General features: G+C 37.8%; 1 protein-coding gene across 1 annotated transcript in view; it reads left to right on the top strand.

The window, feature by feature from the left end:
• The window catches only part of pde11a (phosphodiesterase 11a), a 49,642-nt gene that overhangs the window by 11,863 nt on the left and 13,469 nt on the right, over window positions 1-24,310 (top strand). The window contains exons 3-14 of the mRNA XM_047369799.1: window positions 2,748-2,837; window positions 3,473-3,613; window positions 3,776-3,840; window positions 5,118-5,250; window positions 6,762-6,837; window positions 10,795-10,862; window positions 10,943-11,035; window positions 13,293-13,343; window positions 14,891-15,037; window positions 15,165-15,272; window positions 18,774-18,883; window positions 19,678-19,768. Of these exons, the coding sequence (XP_047225755.1) occupies window positions 2,748-2,837; window positions 3,473-3,613; window positions 3,776-3,840; window positions 5,118-5,250; window positions 6,762-6,837; window positions 10,795-10,862; window positions 10,943-11,035; window positions 13,293-13,343; window positions 14,891-15,037; window positions 15,165-15,272; window positions 18,774-18,883; window positions 19,678-19,768 (1,173 nt within the window). The remainder of the gene's footprint in view (window positions 1-2,747; window positions 2,838-3,472; window positions 3,614-3,775; window positions 3,841-5,117; window positions 5,251-6,761; window positions 6,838-10,794; window positions 10,863-10,942; window positions 11,036-13,292; window positions 13,344-14,890; window positions 15,038-15,164; window positions 15,273-18,773; window positions 18,884-19,677; window positions 19,769-24,310) is intronic.

Here is a 24,310-nt window from a genome sequence, read left to right as displayed (position 1 = left end):
CAGTATAGAATAAATCTATAAAATACTTTTTACAGCACTGTTTTAAAGGCAAGTCCTTACCAATAGTGTGTAGACAAAATGTTCTTGTATTTCATAAATTATGTGTTTTACATTGAATGTTTAAAGTCATGAAATTTAATCAATGCAACTTTCTTCAATGGACAGAGAGCAGGTCACATGACTCATACAGACAGGCATCAGCATCATGGTAAAGAATGAAAACCCTGTTTTTTAAGTATAATAATATGTTTGTAATTTTCCTGACTTGTTTGGTAAAAAAAATACCATTTGTGATAGAGGATGTCATTGAGGTTAAAGGAGCTGAGGTTCCCCAATGTGGCCTTGGCCGGTCCATTTTAAAACAAAATTATTACTGGTATTAAACCAATTTTTATTGGTCAGTTCGAAGGGCTCCAGGCAAAAACATTGTTTTTATAATGCAACCTGGGGTAATGGGCTACCTGACAGAATGTAATTAGAAAGAGCAGCTCTCCTTTGGAGTTTGCCTGTTCGCTCCACAGGCAGATCCATGGTTCAGATCCCCAACATCCTGCTTGCTATTGAGTCCACTCTTGCTGGCCTTATTGATGACTACGGTCTTTCTGGAAGATCATTATAGGAGAATTCCATAGGACAACTGAAACAGCATCACATATAAACTTATTGCTCAGCAGCATCTGTTTACTGGATAAAGATAAGCCCAGAATTATTCATACCCCTGGAAGATTTAGGTTTAGTTACCAACATGTTTCTTCTGATAAGAAGTAACATTGATTATCTGGAGTGGGCCACCTAGTGTTCAGACTTGAATCTGATTCCAAACTCACCAAAGATGAATTAATGTTCAAATAGCGGTGTAAATATGCAAAATGATGGTCAGCAATTATAAGGAGGGTTTGACTGCTGTAAGATTTTTCAATTGATTAATTAGAAGGGTTTAAATAATTGTTAACTTTATACTTTCGGTAAAAAATGTAAATAAAAACAAATTATTTTTTAAATTGATACTCCTTTTATAAATTGTTTTCTTATCTTGTCAGAGATTCCTGTTCCATTTTCTATCAGTAACAAAGTTTTTGGTTGAATGAAACAATTTAAAATCCAAATCTGCCAGGGGTATGAATAATTTGGGGCTTTACTGTAACTATGGAAACAAAAACAATCTTATGGGATATATATCTTAATTAACATCTCAATGAAGTGCTACAGCGAAATAATTATGTTTTAGATTATATATTTATTAATATTTTAATTATTTAAAAGTCATACCCTAACAACAATACCATAACAAAACCAATTTGTATATACAAGTACAGCTCACAAAGGTTCCTGCTGTACCTTTTGCTATAACACTTTTTCCCTCCAGCCAGCTTTCTATGAATATTCTGTAACTTTTTCACAATACTCAAATTTTCTGACACAGCGAATTTTGGGTTTTTATTACCTCTGAGCCACAATTACAAAAAATAAAAGCTTAAAATATTTCACTCTATTGTATATGAAATGAATCTATGTAATATATGAGTTTCACTTTCTGAAATGAGGGACAAAAGATATGAATATGAATTTTCACGATATTCTAATTTTTTAAGCTGTACATGTAAAGTGATTTCTTTAAATGTTTTGAAGCATTTAGAGATTTAAAACACACTACAAATTAATAAAATAAATAAGCAAATAAAACAGAGAAACATAAACCTGTCAAGTTAAACAACAAACAAATTTGCATAAGCATCACATAAATAAAACAGAGTTTGATCTCAAGTTTTGTGAGTATTACTTCATTTATTTTTAGTAGGAGACTTTACTGTAGTTATGTTGGTTAGTTGTGTTTTTTAGGAATTGGCTGGAATGGTAGACTGTTTACAGTATGTGAGATATGAAGGTGGGACTGGTGAGCATTATAACCTGCCGACTGATGATGCTCTACAAGCAAAATAAAGAATCCTAAAATCTATTTGATTTCTTGCAGACCACAAGTGAAGAGCGAAGAGTTTCTGTGGTCATGTAGTGATTTAACACTGATTGATTGAAAAGAATATTGTGTTGCTGAATCTCTACTGGATCTAAATGATCCGTGATTTATTTTATTTTGCAGGTGATATTAATTCAAGGAAACTATCATAGAATTTATATATTTTGTATTTAAAACCTTTCAAAATGGCCAAATACTGTAAATATATATGAACATTTCATAAAAGCCCAATATTGTAACAACATGTAACAAATGGTAGAAAGTGCTCTTTTCAGATGAGACCCAAACTAAAGATTTTTCACTTATAAGCAAAACACTTCACGTGGAGAAAAACTAACACTGCTCATTCCTCCTAAACGGACCATCTCCACAGAGAAACCAGGTGGGAGCAGCATCATGCTGCAGTGAAGCTCTTCTTTAGCAGGAACAAGGGAGCTGGTCAGAGCTGAAAGGAAGATTATTTAAGTTTAATACAGGATAATACTGGAATGAAATAGCTGCTAAAGACTTAAGACTAAGGTGCTTGTTCACCTTCCAGCAGGAAAACAACCATAAACATTCAACCAGGGCTAGAATGAAATGGGTTAGTAGTTTTTAAATGTGCCAAGGGTGTTAATACACCCTATAACGTTCTGATGCATATGCACGAATCTCTTATCACAGTTGGTTTCATTAAACAATTTATAAGTACCTATTTGCTTAATAATTAGGCTCTACCTTGTGTTGGTCTATCACATGTTACCATGTTTTCAAGTTTTCAATGTGTCCACAGGTTCTGCAGATGTACCTGCCTTTCTGTGGTATTGCAATCTCCAATGCTCAACTCTTTGCTGCCTCCAGGAAGGAGTACGACCGGAGTCGGGTAAGGGTCATGAAGCCAACTGGATAATAAACCTCCCATTCCAAGGATCAGCTTTTTTCCCTCCCCCTTGATGCTGAAATCGAGGCTTGGTATTGATCAGCAGCAGCCCACTTGCCGGCGTGGAAGTGAAAAAACACGGTGCCATGCAGCTTTGCATGAGCATTTTCTCAGTTGTCTGTCAAGGGGGATGGGGCTGTATTCAGATTGGGAGCTAAATCTGCTCAGGAATGTGAAGAGATCCCTAATTCATGTCTTCCATTCATATGTGATGGAAAATAACATAATGAGAGCACAGTTCAGTGAGTAGAGTAGAAAAATGATGAGAGATCCCTTTACACCACGTGATTTTTTATGTGCCAGTACATTGAACTCAATCGGTTCTGCCTTAGATAAAGGCTCTAATTTACTTTTATTGTGGGAATCAATCACACTATATCATCCCTTTGGTTTATGGTTTAGGGATGATGATAATAATTATATTCGAACAGCAGAGTGAAGCACAACACATTTATTTAAGGGCTCTAACTCTTACCTGCTGACAGATTTCTCATTTGCAGGTTTTACATTAGTATTCATGAGCTTTCAGATTCTCCAGGTTAATCTTGTCGTCACATCGTTCTGGTCCTGGTGTTTAGGCGCTCTTGGAGGTGGTCAATGACCTGTTTGAAGAACAGACTGACCTGGAAAAGATTGTCAGGAAGATCATGCACCGTGCCCAGACTCTGCTAAAGTGTGAGCGCTGCTCCGTTCAACTGCTGGAGGACATTGAGTCACCGGTACAGTTTTTTTTCTCTTTGCTGTGCTTTCCATGTACATGTTTAACTGTTTATGCATCTGCGCATGTGCACTCATTTCTTTCTGTCTGCCTCTATCTTTGCTTCATTAATTAGTATCTATCTACAGATTTTTAAAAATATCCTCCTTTACCCATGTTTCAGGTGGTCAAGTTCACCAAATCGTTCGAGCTGTTGTCTCCAAAATGTAGTGCAGATACTGAAAGCAGGTTTGTATTATGATCTTGTAACATCTGGAAAACTGATTTTAATTTCCACTTAAGCATTTTTCATGGAAAGTTTGAACTTTTGAATTCAAATAAACCTATCCACAATGGGAACTTTACCAGCATCATCTGTTCTGTGGTGTACAATATCTAGTCCAAAAAAAAGCAAAATTAAACACAATAAATACATCTGAAATACCTTCAAACTATGACTGTTTGAAATTGTTGTGTGATAAATATCCTGATTCTGTTCAGAAGATATACACTTACAGCCTTAAATTATTTTATTCGGCTGCTTTTTCCTTCTGCTAGGCATTGCTGAGTGAAGCAAAAGAGGCTTAATATTGTGTGGGCTGTTTATGGATGAAAACAAGCTTGAAGGGAAGTCAAATAACCCCTCCCCCCACTCACCCTTGAATGCTTGCCATAGCTAATATCATCACCTCAAAGCAGCGGCCATAACTGGCGTCTACTAGCAGTCTGAATAACATAAAACTGTTTAGCTCACTGTAGTTTATTTATTTAGCACCAGTTCACAACAAATGTCATCCCAAGACAAATAGGTTCAATTAATACATACACTCCAATTCAGTCAAAATTTTAACACAATACAGTCAATTGCAGTTGATCTTTTAATGGCAGTTGTTAAATTGTTAAAGGATGCGATAGCTATTTCATTGGCTTCATTCAGGAAGCAAACAATGCTAAACATAGAAGCACTGAGCCAGGGTGTACTTTCTATAGAGAAGAAAAACGAAAGGACTACACATAATAATTGGCAGCGATAGTTCTTTTAGTGGATTTTGGTTGTAAAAAAAAAACACACACAACTAAATGGAAGACCAACAAACAACATGCATTGTTATTAGCAGCAATTGCTTTGTCAATGTATTTGTCTAAAACGAAATACAGCTAAACATACAATAGCTGCATCATAGCTAAACGCTTAATCACAGAGAAAGACTGAAAGTAGTAAAAGCAAACAGAGCAGAGTGATGACAACAGCTCAGTATGTTGTCCAGCAAGCTAAACCTATAGCAGCATAGCTCTAGAGATAGATCTGAATAACCTAAGCCACTCTAACTATAAGCGTTGTCAAAAAGGAACATTTTAGGCCTAATTAAATCAAATTACGTATTTTCAGCAAGTTATCAGCTGCCAGAGCAGATTATTAAAAAAAATTGTTGTAGAGAATAAAAACATTGAAATTAAATTTGGTCCAGCAGTTGTTCTACATTGTGCTTATTGTCCTTTCTTTCCAATCTGTTTTCCAACGCTAGTTTCAAAGACAGTATGGAAAAATCATCCTACTCAGACTGGCTCATCAACAACAGCATTGCAGAGCTGGTGGCTTCAACTGGACTTCCTGTGAACATTAGCGACGCCTATCAGGATCCTCGCTTTGATGCTGAGGTACAAAGTCCCATCAACAGGATATTCTACAACTGAACTAAGAGAATGTTATACTAATTATTTGACATTTAGGGTTTATGCTGAAGAACACTTCACTGCTGATTGCTTAGAAAGCTTCATGGCTCATTAGGCAACTTTTGAATCAGTTCATAACCAGCTGAAAGTGCAAATGTTTGGTTGGGCAGAAGAGTTAATAAGAACTAAAATGTTTAAACTAATTAGAACTGTGACATTAAGGCTGGACGAAGACCCAGGTTTATCTTGGCGCTAAGCACAGTGAAGAGGATGGTAGGGGAGATAAAGTTAAATCTCTAAAGCTCAATGTACATTATGATCAAGTGAAACCAAAGTCAAATTCCTTGTTTGTGCACACAATCTTGGCCAATAAAGCTAGTTCTGATTCTGAAATGGTTGCATACCAACCATTAGACCACTATCTACACAGCAAGAAGTTTCCTGGGAGCCATTTTATGAAATTGCCTTTTCTATCTTTCCATTACAGACGTAAATATGTAGATTTTGCAAAACTCAACTGAGACATTAACTGGACCTGTGTTCTTTAGTCAAATGAAACTAAGATCTGGCTTTTTGACAATAAACACATTAGGTGGATATTTTTGTGAAACAAAGGATGAAGAAGTAGAAAATCATATCATGACCTCTGTTAAGTATGGTAGAGGACCTGTAATGCTGTGTGACTGTTAACTTTCCAAAGCCCCTGGGAAAGTAAGAGTGCAAGATTTCATGATCACTTTGAAATACCAAGGGACTATTAATAAAAGTCTCAGGGACTTTGCCAGAAAACTGAAAGGGGCTCATTGTTGGATATGTCAACAGGATAATAATCAAAAACATACGGCCAAACTCACTTCTCTGACATAAGTCCTATAGAAACCATGTGGGGTCAAATTCTGTCCTATTGACAACAGTACAAATTGGGCCACCAGTTGTATTGTTAAAATTATTTCTCCACTACATAAATACACTCAAAGGTTTCACAAATGTCAGTCAGTCATTTTCTATACCGCTTCTTCCATAGTGGGTCACGGGGAAAGCTGGTGCCTATCTCCATCAGTCTATGGGCAGGAGGCGGGCTACACCCTGGACAGGTCGCAGGGCAACACACGAATAACCAAGTCAAACCCAGGACCTTCTTACTGCAAGGCAACAGTGCTACCAACTGCGCCACCGTGCCACCCGGTTTCATAAATGTTTAAGACTGATTTAGTGCAACTTCAATAAAAGATTATTTATATGTAATGAGATGGCACCTTACAGGGTTAATGTTCCAGTTTCTTGTATAGTGGTGAAATATTACTATTATTATTATTTAGCTTCAAAACTTTACACACTAAATCTGCGCTTCAATGCAGGTGGATCTTGAATGCGTCGGGATAAAGAAAAAAAACATAATTTCTTAAGAAATTTCAAATGCAGCAGTGTTTACTTTTTAAATTAAAGCCAAACTCTCTGTTTAGATGTTTTCTGTTTTAATCTTCCACTTTTTATAGGCAGACCAATTCTCTGACTTTCATATCCGCTCTGTGCTCTGTGTTCCCATATGGAACAGCAACCACCAGATCATCGGTAAGTCAATCGTAATTATAGTAATATTATATTAAATGATATCTAACTGTTTATACATTTTAATATACTTGCTAAATGTTTCTTATAGAACTATTTTGCCAGAGGTGGATGTATTATCTATGTAGACCTGTTGAGTCCTGCTTAGAAACCTTTGGTTTTGCCCAGAACATTTTACAGAGGATACAGATGATGACATTAAAACAGAATACATGTTTCTGGCCTTACACCGTGCTTATTATACAGTTAAATACCTACATACACATGGATGATCCAGTATATGCATGCAGTTTTCTGTAGTAAGTAAACAGCAGGTGGGAGAAGAACTTGTGCATGTTATCAGCTGAGACTGCATGTGTGTGCTAAGATCAGTGCTTTGCTGCAGCATCACTCCACACTTGGAGGAGGAGTTTCCCTTCTTCTATCAGCATGCTTTGTGTTTGTGAATCAGCCGTGGGCTAACAGCACAATGACTCTGATAAATCATTGATCCCTCGTCCGCTTTTTGCCGCTGCAATATTGCAGCATGGAGCAGGTGACGGCAGCTCCTCTCGGTCCGGTGAGATCTGACGCAGGGAAGTCATTAGTTTTATGTGAGTGCAAAGTGATCAGCAGATCTGCTGCAGATGGCTGGTTAAGACCTGGGCGCCTCTCTGCGTAGGCGTCAGTGCATTTGTTGGAGCAGGGAGAGGAAAAGAGGAGAGAGGAACGGAAAGAGTGAGGGGAGAGAGAAAATGCAGTGCGTGGGTGGCACCTGAGGACGTTGAGTGAAAAATCATTACCCAAACAAAGCAGCAGAGATGAAATTCTTCTGTCAAGGATACATTCAGTTACAGTACATAATTAATGCTCTCGTTTTAATGTAACCTTGATTGTAAATAAATGTAGTATTTAAGGGCAAATTTAAAATTTTACCTCTTCAGCCAGAAATATTCTATTAGAATTTACTTTAACAACAGCGGCTTCCATCGCAATCACTTCTTTGAAGAATTATTTTGTTTTATTTAATGAAAGTCTTCTCAGGTAATTCCTGGAAGACTGTTATAAAAACAGGTATGAGGTCTGGAATTCAGTTTTGCTTTATCTTTGAATTGCTGAAACAATTGAGACCTTTATTACACCGAAATCATTTGCAATAGAAATAATTAAAAACACAACACCTTTCAAATTCATTCATAGACCTCGAATCAATTCATATTTTGTCACATTACAACCACAAACCTTATGTAATAGACCAACACAAAGTTGTGAAATAACTGTGAAGTGGAATAAAAATGATAAATGGATTTTAAAATCTTTTACAAATAAAAATCTAAAAAACTTAGATGTACAACTGCATTCACCTCCCTTTACTCTGATACCCTTTAAAAAAAAACAGTGCAAGTAATAGCATCAGAAGTAACCTAATTAGTGAATAGATTCCACTTTTGTATAATTTAAGCACAGTAACAATCCAGTCGTTCTTTGTTTACATTAGTGAACAAACAGCATCGTGAAGACCAAGGAACTCAGCAGAAAGGTGAGGGTGAAGGTTGTGGAGAGGTTTAAAGTAGGGTAAGGTTCTTAAACAACATTCAAAGCTTTAAACATGTCACAGAGCACTGTTTATTCCATCATCCAGAAATAGTAAGAGCAGATAAGGAGAGCATTAATCAAAGAAGCAGCCAAGAGACTGGTGGTAACTCTGGAGGAGCTGCAGAGATCCACAGCTCAGGTGGGAGAACGTGTCGACAGGGAAAACTTTAGTCATGCACTGCAAAAATCTGGCTTGGATGGAAAGCCATTGTTGAAATAAAGACATGAGACGTCCTGTTTGTAGTTTGCAACAAGCTATGTAGGAAACACAGCAAACATGTGGGAGAACTGTATGTGTGGCGGTAAACTAGCACCACACATCACCTTAAGCACACCTTGGTGAACCATGGTGGGGGCAGCATCATGCTTTGGGGAAGGTTTTCTCCTGCAGGGTCAGGGAACCTGTTCAGCGTTGATGGGGTTATAGATGGGGCCAAATACAGGACAATCCTGGAGGAAAATTTGTTAGAGGTCGCAAAAAGCTTTAGTCTGAGGTACAGTTTCACCTTCCAGCAGGACAACAACCTGCAGCCAGAGCTACAGAGGAATAGTTTGGATCAAAGCATAATCGACTGTTACCCGGAGTTACCCGGTCAAAGTCTAAACATAGGTTCAATTCAGAATTTTTGACAAGCCTTGCAAATTGATGTCCATACATGCTCGCCATCCAAAGTCACTCAGATTCTGTTGTTTTGTAAGGAATTGGCAAAAATTTCAGTCTGCAGGTTTGCAAAGCTGATACCGACATACCCCCAAAGACTTGGAGTTAGAGTAAAAGGTGGTTCTACAAAGTATTAGCTCAGGGTTGCTGCACAAATGCACGCCACACTTTTCCAATTTTTATTTGTAAAACGTCTGAAAATCATGTCACACTTTCTTTATACTTGAGAAATAATGCATTAGTTTGTGTTAGTCCTTAAAAAGAAAACCCAGTTAAATACATTAATACAGAGGTTGTGGTTGTAATGTTTCAAAAAAAGTTCAGAGTGGTATGAATATATTTCGTTTCATAGGCACTGTATGGTCACAATTAGACTCCAAAAACATAATTCAACTGATTGGTCCAGTATTATTTAAGATAAATATTCAAACGTCTTCCTCAAAGTGAGAGCAGAGGTGAACATATTCTATGCCATGTAAAAGTATTTGCCCCCATCAGACTTTATTTGTATGCAAAATACTTTTCCCACGCCACTGTAGCCATCAAAAGTGGTGCCTTGATGAAGACATAATAAGTGCTAATCTCATCACCTTTCAATGGTCATAATGTTAAGCCTGATTAATGTATTTTGATCTGAAAAAATGTTTTTTTTTTTACTCTTTTATTGAAATCCAAGCCAACAATTCCAGGACGTAAGCAATGTTCTCAAAGCTGAGTAACCCTTAGAAACAAAGAACATTTTAGTTTACAGATTGTTTGCTGTGCCACAAACTCATTGCTTCCTGCAGGTCCGGCGATGATAAATAGCCACTGTATGAAGATGCATTTGAGTTCAGCTTTTGTCGGATGAAATTCCTCATGGGTTAACACAGTGCTGAGCTGGTTGCGGCTCGGCTCCGGTTTTGTGAAGCTCTAAGCAAAATCCGACACCTCCTCCATAGATCGCCTCCGGTGAACAAACTGCATTGTTCAGCCACACCGCAGCAGAGGTCATCTATGTAAAAATTTGTACTGAACACAAAAAGCGGTTGTAGATCTGGGAGGTATGGATTGTGGTGTAGTTGGAGTTAATGCGGTGGCCGTGAGGCTCTACGCAGTCATTTAGTTTGCTAATGTTTTTTGCCACATGTTCTGCAGCTCATTACAAATCACACGCTGGTTACAGGAGGAACAATCATGCTTTTGAGAAAACATCAGCTCTGCATTTTAAATTCAGTGGCAACCAAAATGAAAAGTTATTAACGGCATTGCTAATTCGTTTTCAACCATTGAGTGATAGTAACACATAATATTGGCAGGTTTTTTCATTTCTTTGGCATAAGTAAAAATTGTAATGAATTGTGTGACAATATCCAACCCTTTATTAATCAAATGTTTAGACTTTACTAAATAATTTTCTACTTTTAATTAGAAGAAGAGAAAAGAAACCTGAAGGCAGGAGTCAGATAGGAAGATTTTATTCCCACAGGATTATTTGGTCTGATTAATGAAGTGCATGTTGCGGTCATTTTATTTAACAGGGTGTACTCCTTTGTTCCTTTGGACTATGTCTGATTTTGATAGTAGAACAGTGCTTTTTCTCTTTTTTAACCATGGTCAATAATAAATGATGTCCCTTTGATATTTTCTAGTCTCCAGCTAAAGTGAAGGTTTTCTGCGCCAATCAGCATCAAGCTAAACTAAATGCTATCTTATCTCATGCAAAGGCTGATTTCGTTTAACAGGTGTCGCTCAAGTGCTGAACAGGCTGGATGGGAAACCGTTTGACGATGCAGACCAACGTCTCTTCGAGGTATTACACTCCTTTCTGTGTCCCTCTGAGAGGTTTGTAGAAAACCCCAATGTTATTTATTCATACTTCTTCTTCTTCAGGCCTTTGTGATATTTTGTGGATTGGGCATCAACAACACGATCATGTACGACCAGGTGAAGAAGTCTTGGGCTAAGCAATCTGTGGCTTTGGATGTAAGGGCACAAAATCTCATTGAATTTTTATTCATTTTGCCTTCATGATTGACCTACAGCCTTGGTAAATTGAAACTGCAATCTCTTTCAGTTCTAGGGTTTTACATTGTCAGGACATAATAGAAACAGTCTGGTCTTTTCCAGGTTCTAAAACCACTTAGATTTAACTTTCTTTGTGCAGAAAAACACAAAGGATTCCCACTTTCTTTATTTTAAAAAATGAAGCCAAAATAGAAAAGCTGCAAGTGGATAAGTAAGTACATCCCATGCCTTATCAGTTTGTACATCTATCTTTAAGTAATGTTTTTCTTTAGTCTCTGATATCACTGAGAAACTATTTTGCCCCACTCATCTAATTTAATCTCAAGAGACCTTTCAAGACAAACAGAATAATACCTATCCAGAAATATTTAATCAGATCAATCCATTGTAAATCCAATCATATAGACAGATTCAAGTTTAATTGTCATTGTAACATAGTTGCAATACAGGTCTAGGATCAGGAAAGAGGCAAACATCTCTGCAGACCCCACACAGCCTGTTCACAATGTGCTTAGACTTTTAACTTCAGATTGGCTATTTGCAAAGACCAGCCACAACAGAGATAGCTTCACAGAGATAGTTTCTTCCCCCAGACTGTCTTTGATGAACACAGTGAACATTGTACAGCCTGAGTGATCAGCTACTCTGCTGTGAAACAAAATAAGCATTATTTATAAAGCTGTCAAATCCAGTTTACAATGCTAATTGGTAAAACGTTATCTAAGGAAGTCTGGTTGATTGCATCAAGTCATTGACTTTGCAGGAGTCACTTCTACTTGAGAAAGCATGTGGTGACAGTGGAAAGGAATGACTCCTTGTTAACGGGACAAAACCTCCACCAGGGCAAGGCTCATCTGCTGTGACTAGGAGATGAGGACTGACAGGACAAAGTAGAAACAGACAAAAATACAGAAACTCCAGAAGTCCAGAATTACTTTTTATGGGAAGGAAAAACTGAGTACACTGAGTTCATGGCAGCAGCTGCTCAGTTCGTAGCTTTGTTTAAGAGATAAACACTGTTTAACATAGAAGCCCTGAGTCTGTAGTATTCTCTATGGGATGAAAAAAAGTTATTATTTGCTGCAGTAGCTCTTTCATTGGCCTGAAAAGAGACAAGGTTAAAAATAGAAGAGAGACTGCCAGAGGTTTGCAGGCATGTGTTTCTCATTTGTTTCTTCTTTAGCCATTCGTTGTAGACTTTCCTGTGTTTTTGGGCTATGACCTGTTGTTGACACAATTCTCTGACTGGAATATTTTTGGTAAAAAAAGAAGTGTATGGTTGATTCAGTGACTACAAGATGCCCAGGTTGTGTGGCTGCAAGACCAGTCTAAAACATCACCCCTCCACCACCATGCTTTGTAGTTCAACGTTATTTTTGTGTTTGGTTATGACCTAGCATGGGGCTGTCCATTCCCAGATTGATGGGCAGCAACAGTTGCTTCTTTTAGTTCATTACTAATGTCTTTCTACTTTGGCATTGTGTTAATAGACACCTGAATGCTCCAGACCAACAACCTTTTACAGAGGTAGTCACACTTGCTGATCATCAGTTAAACAATTTGATTAGCAGCAGCTGGCTGCTACCTTCCCTCTTAAATCATATGAAGACATTAAACATTTACTTTGGTAAACCCTAAATCAGAAACTTAAAACCCTTGAATTACAAGGCAGATTTTCCTTTACCAGGACTTTATGCTATATTTTGACATATTTAATCAATTGTCACAGGAAACAACAGTTGTAATGTGGAAATGCTAGTTTCTTTTCACTTCTTTCTCTCAGGGGTCTTTGTGCATCTTTTTAAACCTCATATATCCACAGGAATGTACGAATGAAAAAATGCAACCATTCAGCACTGTGTCTGAAGGTCAGTACCACTGTTTCAAGTAGGAGAAGCAGAGAACAGATAGCTGGAGACAAATGCAGGATGAAATAATGTGAGTGTGTGTGCTCTGTTCTTGGGATCCCTGAATAAACATGAGCGTTTATGATTAAATAAGCCACTGAAAGACTGTGCAAAGTATTTCTCCCAGGGAAAGAGAGGAACATGACGATGCAGTCTATGTTGATGTTGCTACAAATACTGCTCCAGATGCCACTGCTGACTTTATCAGGGAAATCCACAAATTACACACCATTGTGTTGTATTTTCAGTAGTCTTGAAGTGATGTTGCTGATTTAAAAAACAAAACTGATACTGTCATTATTTTGCAGGTTCTGTCTTACCATGCCACTTGCTCCAAAACTGAAGTCGATAAATTTAAGGTAACATATGAACTTAATTGATCTAGTTTTATCTTAGCTTAGTTATTTTATTTATTTATCTTAGCTCAGTTTATCTTATCTTATTGTAACAGATGTTAATCTTAGTTTAGTTATTTTTTTTTTATATGACGTTAGCTTATTTTATTTTATTTTATCTTATCTTAGTTTGGTTACTTTTTTAGTCTTAGTTTAGCTTGTACTATTTTCTATTTGATCTTGTATTTAGCCTAGACACGTTTCTCATAATATCTCAGTTTATCTTGTCTTATTTATTTATCTTAACTTAGTTTCTTATTTTATTTTAGCTTGTCTTATCATTGCCTACCATGGCTTTAATTATTATTTTTTATCCTGGATCAGTTTAACCTAGATTAGTTCTTATTTTATTTTAGTTTGAATTATTTTATCTAGGGTTACCTCAGTTTTCTATTTTGTCTTATCTTATCTTGGTTTATCTTAGCGTAGCTCAGTATCCTATTTTATGTAAGACATTTTTCTCAATAAATAAAATGTCTTGCAGATGAATTGAAATAAAACAAATATTGAATATTTATTAGCAGATCTGATTTTCAACTTTCTCTAAAAGAAACTGTGATCCCAGATATAAATATAGGTCAATAAGTGTCAGGTGAAAGCAGACTAATTGTGCCATTTGAAATAGATTTCTTCTTTTAATAAGTGATCATTCACAATGCATTATTTATAGGCAGATGACAAAAGTGGTAATATCTCCATTTTTAAAAGGCATGACATGTCAGAAATATAGATATGACCTATTTTCTTCCAGTTTGATGTGCACAGTTTTGACTAACACCACAGACATAGTAGGATTCCTTGTCTCCCTCATGAGCTCGTGTGATGTTTCAGTCCCCCTCATTTCGCACGATGCTCTGCTTCCTCCTTTCATAACTGCTCTACATACGGAGCCTCACTGAACTCACTTGCCTGGGATTCCACTAGAGTGCGAAAGGTAGTGACAAACAGACCTGGATGCCACCTGGGGCTGTGAATTAAGATAGGTGGAATACTTGCTGACCTGACAGGCAAATGTTTGTGAGACGATGTGCTCTGTTGGCAGGGAGTGAAGAAATGACACAGCTGCACTGACATTGAAGGCTCGTCAGTAAACGTGCATTTCTAGAAAATAAACACAGGTTAGAAAGTTTTAAATGTTCATTTTTATAAACACTGATAAGAGTTTTTTCTGCTCAGATACGCATGCAGCGTCGGTTAAACAGAATGTGAATGTGGCTAATTGGAAAATATTTTTGCTTTTGTTTGAAAAACAATGCCAAAAATCTGATAATCATTACTATTGCACAGCTAAATTTGTCAATGAGCTCAGAAAGTAAACCGAGAAATCCTTGAGTAACGCTCCCTCATTAATATCAGCCCTCTAAAAACGAGGCCTCAGAGTCTTAATTAGCATGCTTTCATATTTTCATACATCATCCAAAAATGGCTCCACTGACCTCTCTATTCACTTCTGCTCTGTGGGCTCATGTTCTCATTCTTCCTCTATGTTTGCTCTCATCATGATGAAACAGGCTGCTAACATTCCCCTGGTCTGCGAGCTGGGCATTGATAAGCTCTCTTTTGATGATTTTTCCCTGGACGTCGACGCAATGATAACAGCTGCTCTGAGGATGTTCATCGAGCTGGGAATGGTGCAGAAGTTTAAGATTGACTATGAGGTGAGAGTGTAGTTTCTATGTCTCATTTTCTTTAAATACTTGATTGTACTTGATATGAATGCTGTTGTAGGTCCTCATGAAGACAGCTGACCCATGTGCTCATTTTTCTGCCCCTCTTCCCTTCCAGACACTATGCAGATGGCTGCTGACTGTCAGAAAAAACTACAGGATGGTTCTGTACCATAACTGGAGACATGCATTCAACGTATGCCAGTGCATGTTTGCCATGTTAACGGTATGCACTCTATGAGCTATTTAGCAACAGTTATTGTTGGTAATTTCTAAGGAAGGGTAAGATAAAACGGACTTCAGATTTTATCAAAATATTTTGTGGTATTTTTTTTACAAAGACGATTAAAGTGGTGGTAAAAAGATGAGCTTCTTTGATCAGGCCTTTCCTGCCAGATGCCTATTTCCGGTTTTCTTTTAGGGCCACTTCTGGTTTTTACCAAATTCTGATCTATTTTTTACTAAGAACTATAAAACACGAAAGAGAAAAAATATCGTCACCTTCCTAAAATAATGGCCCAAGTTATTTTTTGTCAAAAATGATTTTTTTGCCTAAATCATCTCCTCATGATGCTAGCCACCTCTTGTAAAATTGTCTAAATCCTCAGTTGAGGAGGTCATGCAATTCATTGTCTGTTGTATAATGGCCTATAGGGCAAGAGTGTGACTTAGTTTTACAGGGTTTTCAAAATGGCGACGACTTCAAGAAAAACCAAAATCTACCAGCCACTGAAGCTATTTCCATAATTCAGGGCTCATTCCCCTTATTGCACCCATCACTCTGGAACAGGGTTAATCTGGACTCACCAGACCATATGACCTTCTTCCATTGCTCCAGAGTCTAATCTGCTCCCTAGCAAATTGAAGCTTTTGTTTCTGGTTAGCCTCACTGATTCGTGGTTTTCTTAAGGCTACACAGCTGTTTAGTCCCAATCCCTTGAGTTCCCTTCGCATTGTAGTGAGGAAATGCTCTTACTTTCACTATTAAAGATAGCCCGGAGTTCTACTGTTGTTTTTCTTCGATTTGATTTCACCAAACATTTGAGTGATCGCCGATCACGATCATTCCAGATTTTTTTCTGGCCACATTTCTTCCTCGAAGACGATGGGTCCCGACTATCCTTCCAGTTTTTAATAATGCGTTGGACAGTTCTTAACCCAATTTTGGTAGTTTCTGCAGTCTCCTTAGACGTTTTCTCTGCATGCCAATGATTTGACCCTTCTGAAAGAGACTGACATCTTTTCCACGATCACGGGATTTTTCGACATGGTTCTTTAAGAAATGAGAAGCAACTCATTGCACCAGTTGGGGTTAAGTAACTTGTTGCCAGCTGAAACATAATTGCCCATGCGGTAATTATCCAGTGGGAGGCTCATACCTGTGTGCTTAGTTAAATGCAGGTGGCGACTTTTTTTTTTTGGCCAGGCAGTGTATATATTCTGTGAAGTTTTTTGTGTTTCCTGAAAAACCTAAAGAAATGACATAGGCCATTATTTTAGGTAGGTGATGATATGCTGCAATTTATTTGATAGAGGGAGTAGTTTTGAGTCCAACAGAAAATAATGGTTTGTCTCTAACCTTAATCTGATTTTAATTCAACTAGAAAAAGTGCATAAAAGACATGCTGTTTTTTGATGGGTTTATAGACTGGAAAAGGCGAGAGTTTGAATCCAACCATTGTCTCACGCAATGGACTGAGACAGTCCTCTCCTCGACAACACATTCCAGCAACCATATCATTCACAGGGCAGAAAGAATCTAAAGTCCTTCCATCTATTTTCTATACCTGCTTCTTCCGTACAGGGTCACAGGGAACTGGTGCCTATCTCCAGCAGTCCACGGGCGAGAGACAGGGTACACCCTGGGGGGGGCGCCAGTCCATCCCAGGGCAACACAGAGAAACACCTAAAGGCAACTGACAGAGCCCAGTTATCCTAACTGTCATGTTTTTGAACTGTGTGAGGAAGCCAGAGTACCCAGAGAGAACCCACGCATGCACAGGGAGAACATGCAAACTCCATGCAGAAAGAACCCAAGCCAGGAGTCAAACCCAGAACCTTCTTGCTGCAAGGCAATAGTGCTACCAGCTGCGCCACCGTGCAGCCCGAAAGTCCCTCCAGTGAATTCTGGGTCTTCCCCAGGGTCTCTTCCCTCTAGTGCAGGAGGCACCCAGAAGGTACACCTGAACCAGCTTTGCTGACTCTTTCTGATTTGAGTCCAGCAGCTGGTGCAAAGCAGCACCTGCATTACTGCAGACAAATCCCCAATCTTGTTTTATCCAGGGGAAGAATGGAGTGGAGCCACGCTCCTCCACATTGAATGGAGTCAGCTGAGGTGGTTTGAGCATCTGATCAGGGCACCTGGACGCCTCACTTTAGGATAGATAGATAGATAGATAGATAGATAGATAGATAGATAGATAGATAGATAGATAGATAGATAGATAGATAGATAGATAGATAGATAGATAGATAGATAGATAGATAGATAGATAGATAGATAGATAGATAGATAGATAGATAGATAGATAGATAGATAGATAGATAGATAGATAGATAGATAGATAGATAGATAGATAGATAGATAGATAGATAGATAGATAGATAGATAGATAGATAGATAGATAGATAGCATCATGATTTGTAAAATGCTACAGAAAGCTGGAAAAGTGGACTAGAAATGAGAAAATATGACTACGCCATCTTTGTATGGTCGTCTTCAACGAAGAATAACCGTGAAGTCATTTGTTTTTCTTTACCTACATATCCATAAAAGAAAAAAGGATATCCAAGAGGAAATAAAGTGCATTACTTCTGTTAAAGCACCTGCTACACTATCACTAATCATTTCACCTTTTTACTTCTGTTTTAATAAGAAATGATCAGAATAATGCAACATTTTCTTATCATTACTAATTTTTTTTTTTCCAACATGAACTATCTTGATATCTACTCCATCACTGGAAAACAGAAAGAGGAGTCAACCCCAGGACATGGGGGTAAAACTGAGGAGTTTCAGTTGCCTCACTAAATACCTGGATCGAATGAATAAAACATAACAACTCAAAGAATAATCAGGTGGCTGATGAATGTGGTCATCTCTGCATTAGTGTAAAATTTCTCATATTATTTTAATTTTTAAAGATCAGACCTGAGATCAAATCACTAAGATGACTCAGTGTGTTTATTAACTGCGTTTCTGTGCAGATATGTGGTTTTGAATGGAGATCCCAGGAGAATTACTGAGTATGGTCCCTTTACTTTGGGTCCTTGGGGCAACACACATGCACACATCCTCCTATGCTAACCTAACCTAACCTAACCTAACCTAACCTAACCTAACCTAACCTAACCTAACGGTGCAGCAGTTAATTTAATCAAATGCAGCATTAATGTTCAGTGTCTCCTTTGAATTGTTTATTGGCAGGGAGAAATCTGTTCTTCCGTGTGTTTTAATGAGTAGGTTGAGGGCTGCGCTATCTTCGCTGCTATCCCTGCAGTGACCCACGGTGACTCAGAACCCATTCATCCGAGTCAAAAATGTGGATGTGTAGCAATGCGACTTCAGTCCCACTGGCATTTTGCAAAGATCCTGTGTTTTTTTTGGGTTGATACTGCTGTTTTTTCCATTTTTATTAAATGTACTCACAGCTTCATTGAATAATGCTGGGCGGCTGCTCATAAACTTTGTGTGTTTTATTTGTTTCCCATCCTCTGTGCCAATCAGACGGCGGGTTTCCAGGAGACGCTGACAGAGCTGGAGATCTTAGCTCTTATTGTAGGCTGTGTGTGCCACGACTTGGACCACAGGGGCACAAACAATGCTTTTCAGGCCAAGTGAGTGTACCTGCTTTCTGTTTCTGTTGCTGCAAACATATGTCCACATAAACACATGACCTGTTGCAGGGAATTGGTAAATTTTATTTATGGGTATCGCAAAAAAGATGGCTGAATATAAAAGCACATCTCAATTTTCATTTTTTCAAAACAATTTTGATAACCAATTATTATTCTTTAAGATTGCAGAAATGCGTCTGCTTGCGTAAAAAATCTAATGAAATACAATTAAGTTTTTGGCTGTAACATGACAAAATACGAAAATGGTACTTTTATGTTTAATAAAGGGGTATTCATCTCTGCTGACTCTCTTAATTTGGAAGGTTGAGCTATTTATGACTATTCATCCCTCATCAATTAGTTCTGTCAGAACAGCATCTGAATCATATAAACTACAAAGTCTATGAATATTTCTTTTTGCTTCAAAAACTTCCAAATAATCAAATATCACTAAAGCTGTAACTTACAGGCTTTACGTTAAGTAAAGGACTGTCACACTATGTGGGTACTGCTTTTTTTAAGATAATATATTGACCGCCGTTCAGAGTTTGACATTTCAGTTTCAGCTGTAGTTTGGGTTATGAGTCTCAGGCGTCCTTCCTCTATTGGGCCATAAGTTAAAAACACACTGAACTAGAGAAAATTCAAAGAGGGTTTTAGGACAGACGTTGCCTCTCAGCTTCTGTGGAAAACCGATTATGCTATCTTTCTTTTTTGTTTATCCCAATGTGTTTGTTTTTTATCTGTGTGTGTGTGTGTGTGTGTGTGTGTGTGTGTGTGTGTGTGTGTGGCAGGACGGGTTCAGCCCTCGCTCTGCTTTATGGGACCTCTGCTACGCTGGAGCACCACCACTTTAACCACGCTGTTATGATCCTGCAGAGCGAGGTGTGTTACGTTCCAATATCTGCTGCAATGCAGTTAACATTCACCTTCTGCTGCATGTGATTACAAACACCGCTGGCAATGGAGCCTTTAACCTTTGTTCCCTTCGGAGATGTATAAACTGCAGTCTGCAGCTACAATTTCATCCACATTCCTTCAGCAGAAACTAGACTCTATAGACTTAATTGCACAACTGTTGCATATAAGTGCAGATAACATGTATTTGCATGTATGAGTGGAGTACAGTAATGGTAAAAAAGAAAGTACACCCTGTTTTACAGATCAGGACTGGTCTTTACGAGGTCCTAAAATCATTTACATCTAAACTTAACTGTACAAAAACACACACAAAGGTTTCCCAAACATAAAGAGTTGAAAATTTAAGTACACCCTTTGATCCAGGGTGTACTAGCAGCCCATGCTTTTTCACAACATTGCTTCATTTGTCAGACAGGTTGGATAGCCTCCTGTGTCTGCAAAACAAGCCCAAATCATCATCTCTCCACCATCGTGCTTGACATTTAGTATGAAGTGTTGGTACTGGTTTTCTTCTTTGGTCCAAAGAAGATACAGAGGTCTTGTGGTTCATTGTAATGCAATTTTGCTAACCTGAGTCATGCTCCTGTTAGATGTTCCATGCTAACTGAGGCCTGTAGAGTCGAAGATGATGCTCTATGGTTTTATCATATTTCAGAAAGCATTGCACAGTTGACCTTCTAAATTTGTTGGGGTGTCCACTTCTGGGAAGATTGTCAACCTTCATCTCGATGTGTGAATAATCACTCGAACTGTAAAATGATTCGCTTCAAAATTGTTTAGAGTTGTACTTATTACCCTTCTCAAAGCCACAGTTGTTTCTCTAAAGCAGGAGTCTCCAACTCCAGTCCAACAGAGCCTCTGTCCTGCATCCTTTAAATGTGTCCCTGCTTCAAATACCTCTTCAGCATGTCATCAAGTCCTGAGGAGGCCTGATTTTTTAAACATTTATTTGATTCAGAAGATCAAATCTAAATGTTGCAAGACAGTGCATCTCAACAACTGGAGCTAGAGACTTTCTACTGATGATCAGTTTATCGGGCTCATTTGAATAGAAGCAGCTGCTCAATCATTTCCTTCTTAGAACCCGCAAGAGCAGAAAGTGTGATTAGTTTTTTGCACACACAAATTCTTACATTTCTTTTTAAATTTTGTTTAGTTAATATTGAGATTGGAATATGCTGTGTTTTTCAACCCTTGACGCTATATTTAAATCATTTGAGAACCTGACGTACACCAGATCGTCACTTTTTTATTATTTCTCATACGTAAAATCCAAGGATTAAAATCAGGGTGTGCTTCCTTTTTCTCAGGACATGTCATAGCAGTGGAGCGATGAAGAAAAGTTGAAGAAAAGTTCACAATAGATGAAAGATTCTTCTTTTTTCTGTCAGTTCACTGTTGCTGAACTGTCGCTTTGACTACATAACGATTTGTCATAGATTTAAAATCAGTTAGCTTTGCTGTTAGTTTTTACTTCAGATTTTTACATTTTTACATCTTCTTTTGTTGAAGGGTATCTTGTGTTTGATTTCTCATTTTAATAGCACCTTTTGAAAAGACAATACAATTCAACTGAAAAGCAAACAAACTTGTTTGGCAGGAAAAAGTAAAGAAATAAAAAAGATGCAATTACTTGGTTGCAGAATGTGCAACGTTCTGCTGATTTTTACCTGCAATAAACTAAGCACAGAATATTTGACTAAAACTAAGAAATTAGATTTGTTTTTATTAGGGATTTGTAAATCATTGCAGATCAGAAACAAAAAAGGAGTTTTTTCACTTTTCCTTGTTTAAAATACAGGCATTAAAGTTGCAGTAGGTAACTTATGTAAAACCTATGTAAAAATGTATTTTTTACATATTTGTTAAAGCTGTCACTATGTCCTGACAGTAAAATATTAGACAAATAATCTTGCTAAAATCTTGCTTTATTTTGCTACGTTTATTAATAGGTGCGCCCAAGCCTGCTGGATGTAACTGGAAAACCAAAAACACGTTTACTAAAAGATGAACACTTAGTTTTGAACCAAAGATTTGACATCTTAAGAAGAGTCTTTTCTGAAGGGCCTCACATCAGTTAAAAACATTTTATTGATACAAGTGTCGACTTGTATCAATCAATGTGTCGAGGGCTGCACAAAGTCATTCTGAGAGCTGCCAATGACCCCCTGGATACAATTTGGACCCCCTATGTAAAGCTTTATATATTTATATTAATTGTCTGTACACTATGAGAGCTTTAGACCAAAGTCAAATTCCCAGTTTGTGTACACAATCTTGGCCAACAGGGCTGATTCTGATTCCCTATATCTTTTTTATCCATTTATACATGACTTGGTTCTCAAACTCCAGTGACATGATTTGGTAAAACTCTGTAAAAATAAGCGTTAAGCGGTGATATCCACTACTTTTGTAATTAAATTGACCGCAGTCTTTTTATACTCCAAGGACAAATTGGTGCAGGAAAAATAAATCATGTTAATTTATTTCTGCTGAACCCTTAGAGGAAGAAATGAGTTTAAAAACAAAGCATTTTTAGGGCTTTCTGGGTTTTTTGGTGACGGTTTTAACTCAGTGTAGAACATCATTAAACAAGCCATTAAAAGTTAATATTTTTATCAACAAATTATACCTAAAAGCTGCAAAAGGAGGAATTAATATAAAATCATTGTCCATTTAAAACAAAAAAATAAAGGAATAAAAACTAACATTTTTATTGTGAAGTTTCTTAATTTTTAGATCCACTCTGGTGGCTGAAACCCATTAAAATAATCAGTTGTTTTCAAATACCAGCAGACGTAAGTTTAAATGAATGAAAGGTACTGAAGGCCACATAAAAAATGAATGAGTTTGCGGTCACAGCGCTTGGAGGCAACCGTGTGCTCCCTTAGTGAGTGAGTAAACAAATAGCTTAGGCTGCCCTCAAATCAATGTAATTACAGAGATGATAGATTTGCTGATAATTTGTTGGGAGAGAGACGTTTTACCAGGTGAACGGCTTTCCTGCACTTGTAATTGGAGGCTTTTTTTTTTCTTCTTTTTGAGCGGAGCAGCCGAGACGAGGCTGAGGAGAGGGATCCAGTGGCTTCATTATCCCGGTGCTGACAGCACGACAAATGTTTGCTTGGACTACATGGCGTCTGTTAATGCGGGGCTGGATCTGCTGCTGTCCTCGGTTAATTAGCATACAAATGAATAGCGTGTGACTAATTCCAGTGCAAGACATGGCTTATGATTCAGTGGAGCCACTGATAAAAGTGTAAACCGTTGAATTATCGCTCGTCACCTTTGCATCTCTCGCCTCCTTCTCCATCTGCTGCAGGTGTGACAGAACGGCAGATGTCCTTTGTGTCGATGCCGTAACGTGATTCAATATTTTATGAGAACCTCTGAGATAATGAATAAAGTCAAGGGTTATGTTTCTACAAATGTTCCAAGCTATGCACTCTGTGTTTAAAACAGTGGTTATCTGGTTTTAATGTTGATTCTCCAGAAGGGGAGAGTGTACTGTACATGTTGAGTTAAAAACCGGAGTTCACTTATTAGGAGCTGTTGGGAAGCTGCTCCCCTGCACAGAACCAATTATTTCATTGCAAAGATTCCTGTGAAAAGCTTTTTGATTTGTTGTGGTGTTAAAATTGAACTCTACACTGAGTTTCTGTGGATTAGAAAAAAATCAGAGTAAATTGCAACTAAATTGCACCTAATTATGAGTTTTTAAGAATCATAAACATTCATTTGACATCCAGCATCTCAGCACTAACTGTAGGGAGGAATACATCCTCTTCTGATCTGGAGAATTATTTACCATCCGGTTGTTAATCAACCAACTCACACCCAACTCTGAAGCTGTGGTTTCTAAGAAGTTTCTGATCCACTCTGGTGGCTGGTCGTAGATTAACGGTTGCAGGGAACTGTGACCCCAGCTACCGTATCACACATATTGCCAATAAGCAAACTAAACCAGCTTCAACAACCGTTTGACTATTTTCTGTTGATTTACAGCTGCTGCTTTTATCTCTTGCCAACAATTGTGGCAACATTTATGTTTTTACAAATTATTTTGAATCCCATGTTATTGTCTGGAGATAATGTTAAGTTTCTGCGGTCCCACAGTGTGATCTCATAGCTTTGGGAACCACACATCTAAATGGTTAAGTACCACTACAGCCTACATGAAATTGAACTAACAAAAAAAGAAACATGTATAAGAAATTATATGGGGAAGCTTGCTTATGATTTCTCCTTTCCATACATGTTTTCTGCCTTTGCTGCTTTATGCTGGTATGAGTTTAGAAAATGTATCAGACTCCACTTGAGTCACAGATGGCTCTCCAGCATTTTCCACATTTGCAGCAGCACCTTTAAGACCTGGAAAACACATTATGATGTGTTTAACTGGAGGAATTTCCTTCCTCACAGCAAACATTACATCACAAGCAATGAGAAAGGAATGAGCCAAAGCTATTTTTTAATTGTAGGAATTAGTTAAGGTAATAAAAATTG

The sequence above is a fragment of the Girardinichthys multiradiatus genome, chromosome 7 (genome assembly GCF_021462225.1).
Source record: "Girardinichthys multiradiatus isolate DD_20200921_A chromosome 7, DD_fGirMul_XY1, whole genome shotgun sequence".
Classification (NCBI taxonomy): Eukaryota; Metazoa; Chordata; class Actinopteri; order Cyprinodontiformes; family Goodeidae; genus Girardinichthys; species Girardinichthys multiradiatus.
Note: the sequence above shows the minus strand (reverse complement) of the source record. Positions and strands in the feature narration are given on the sequence as shown.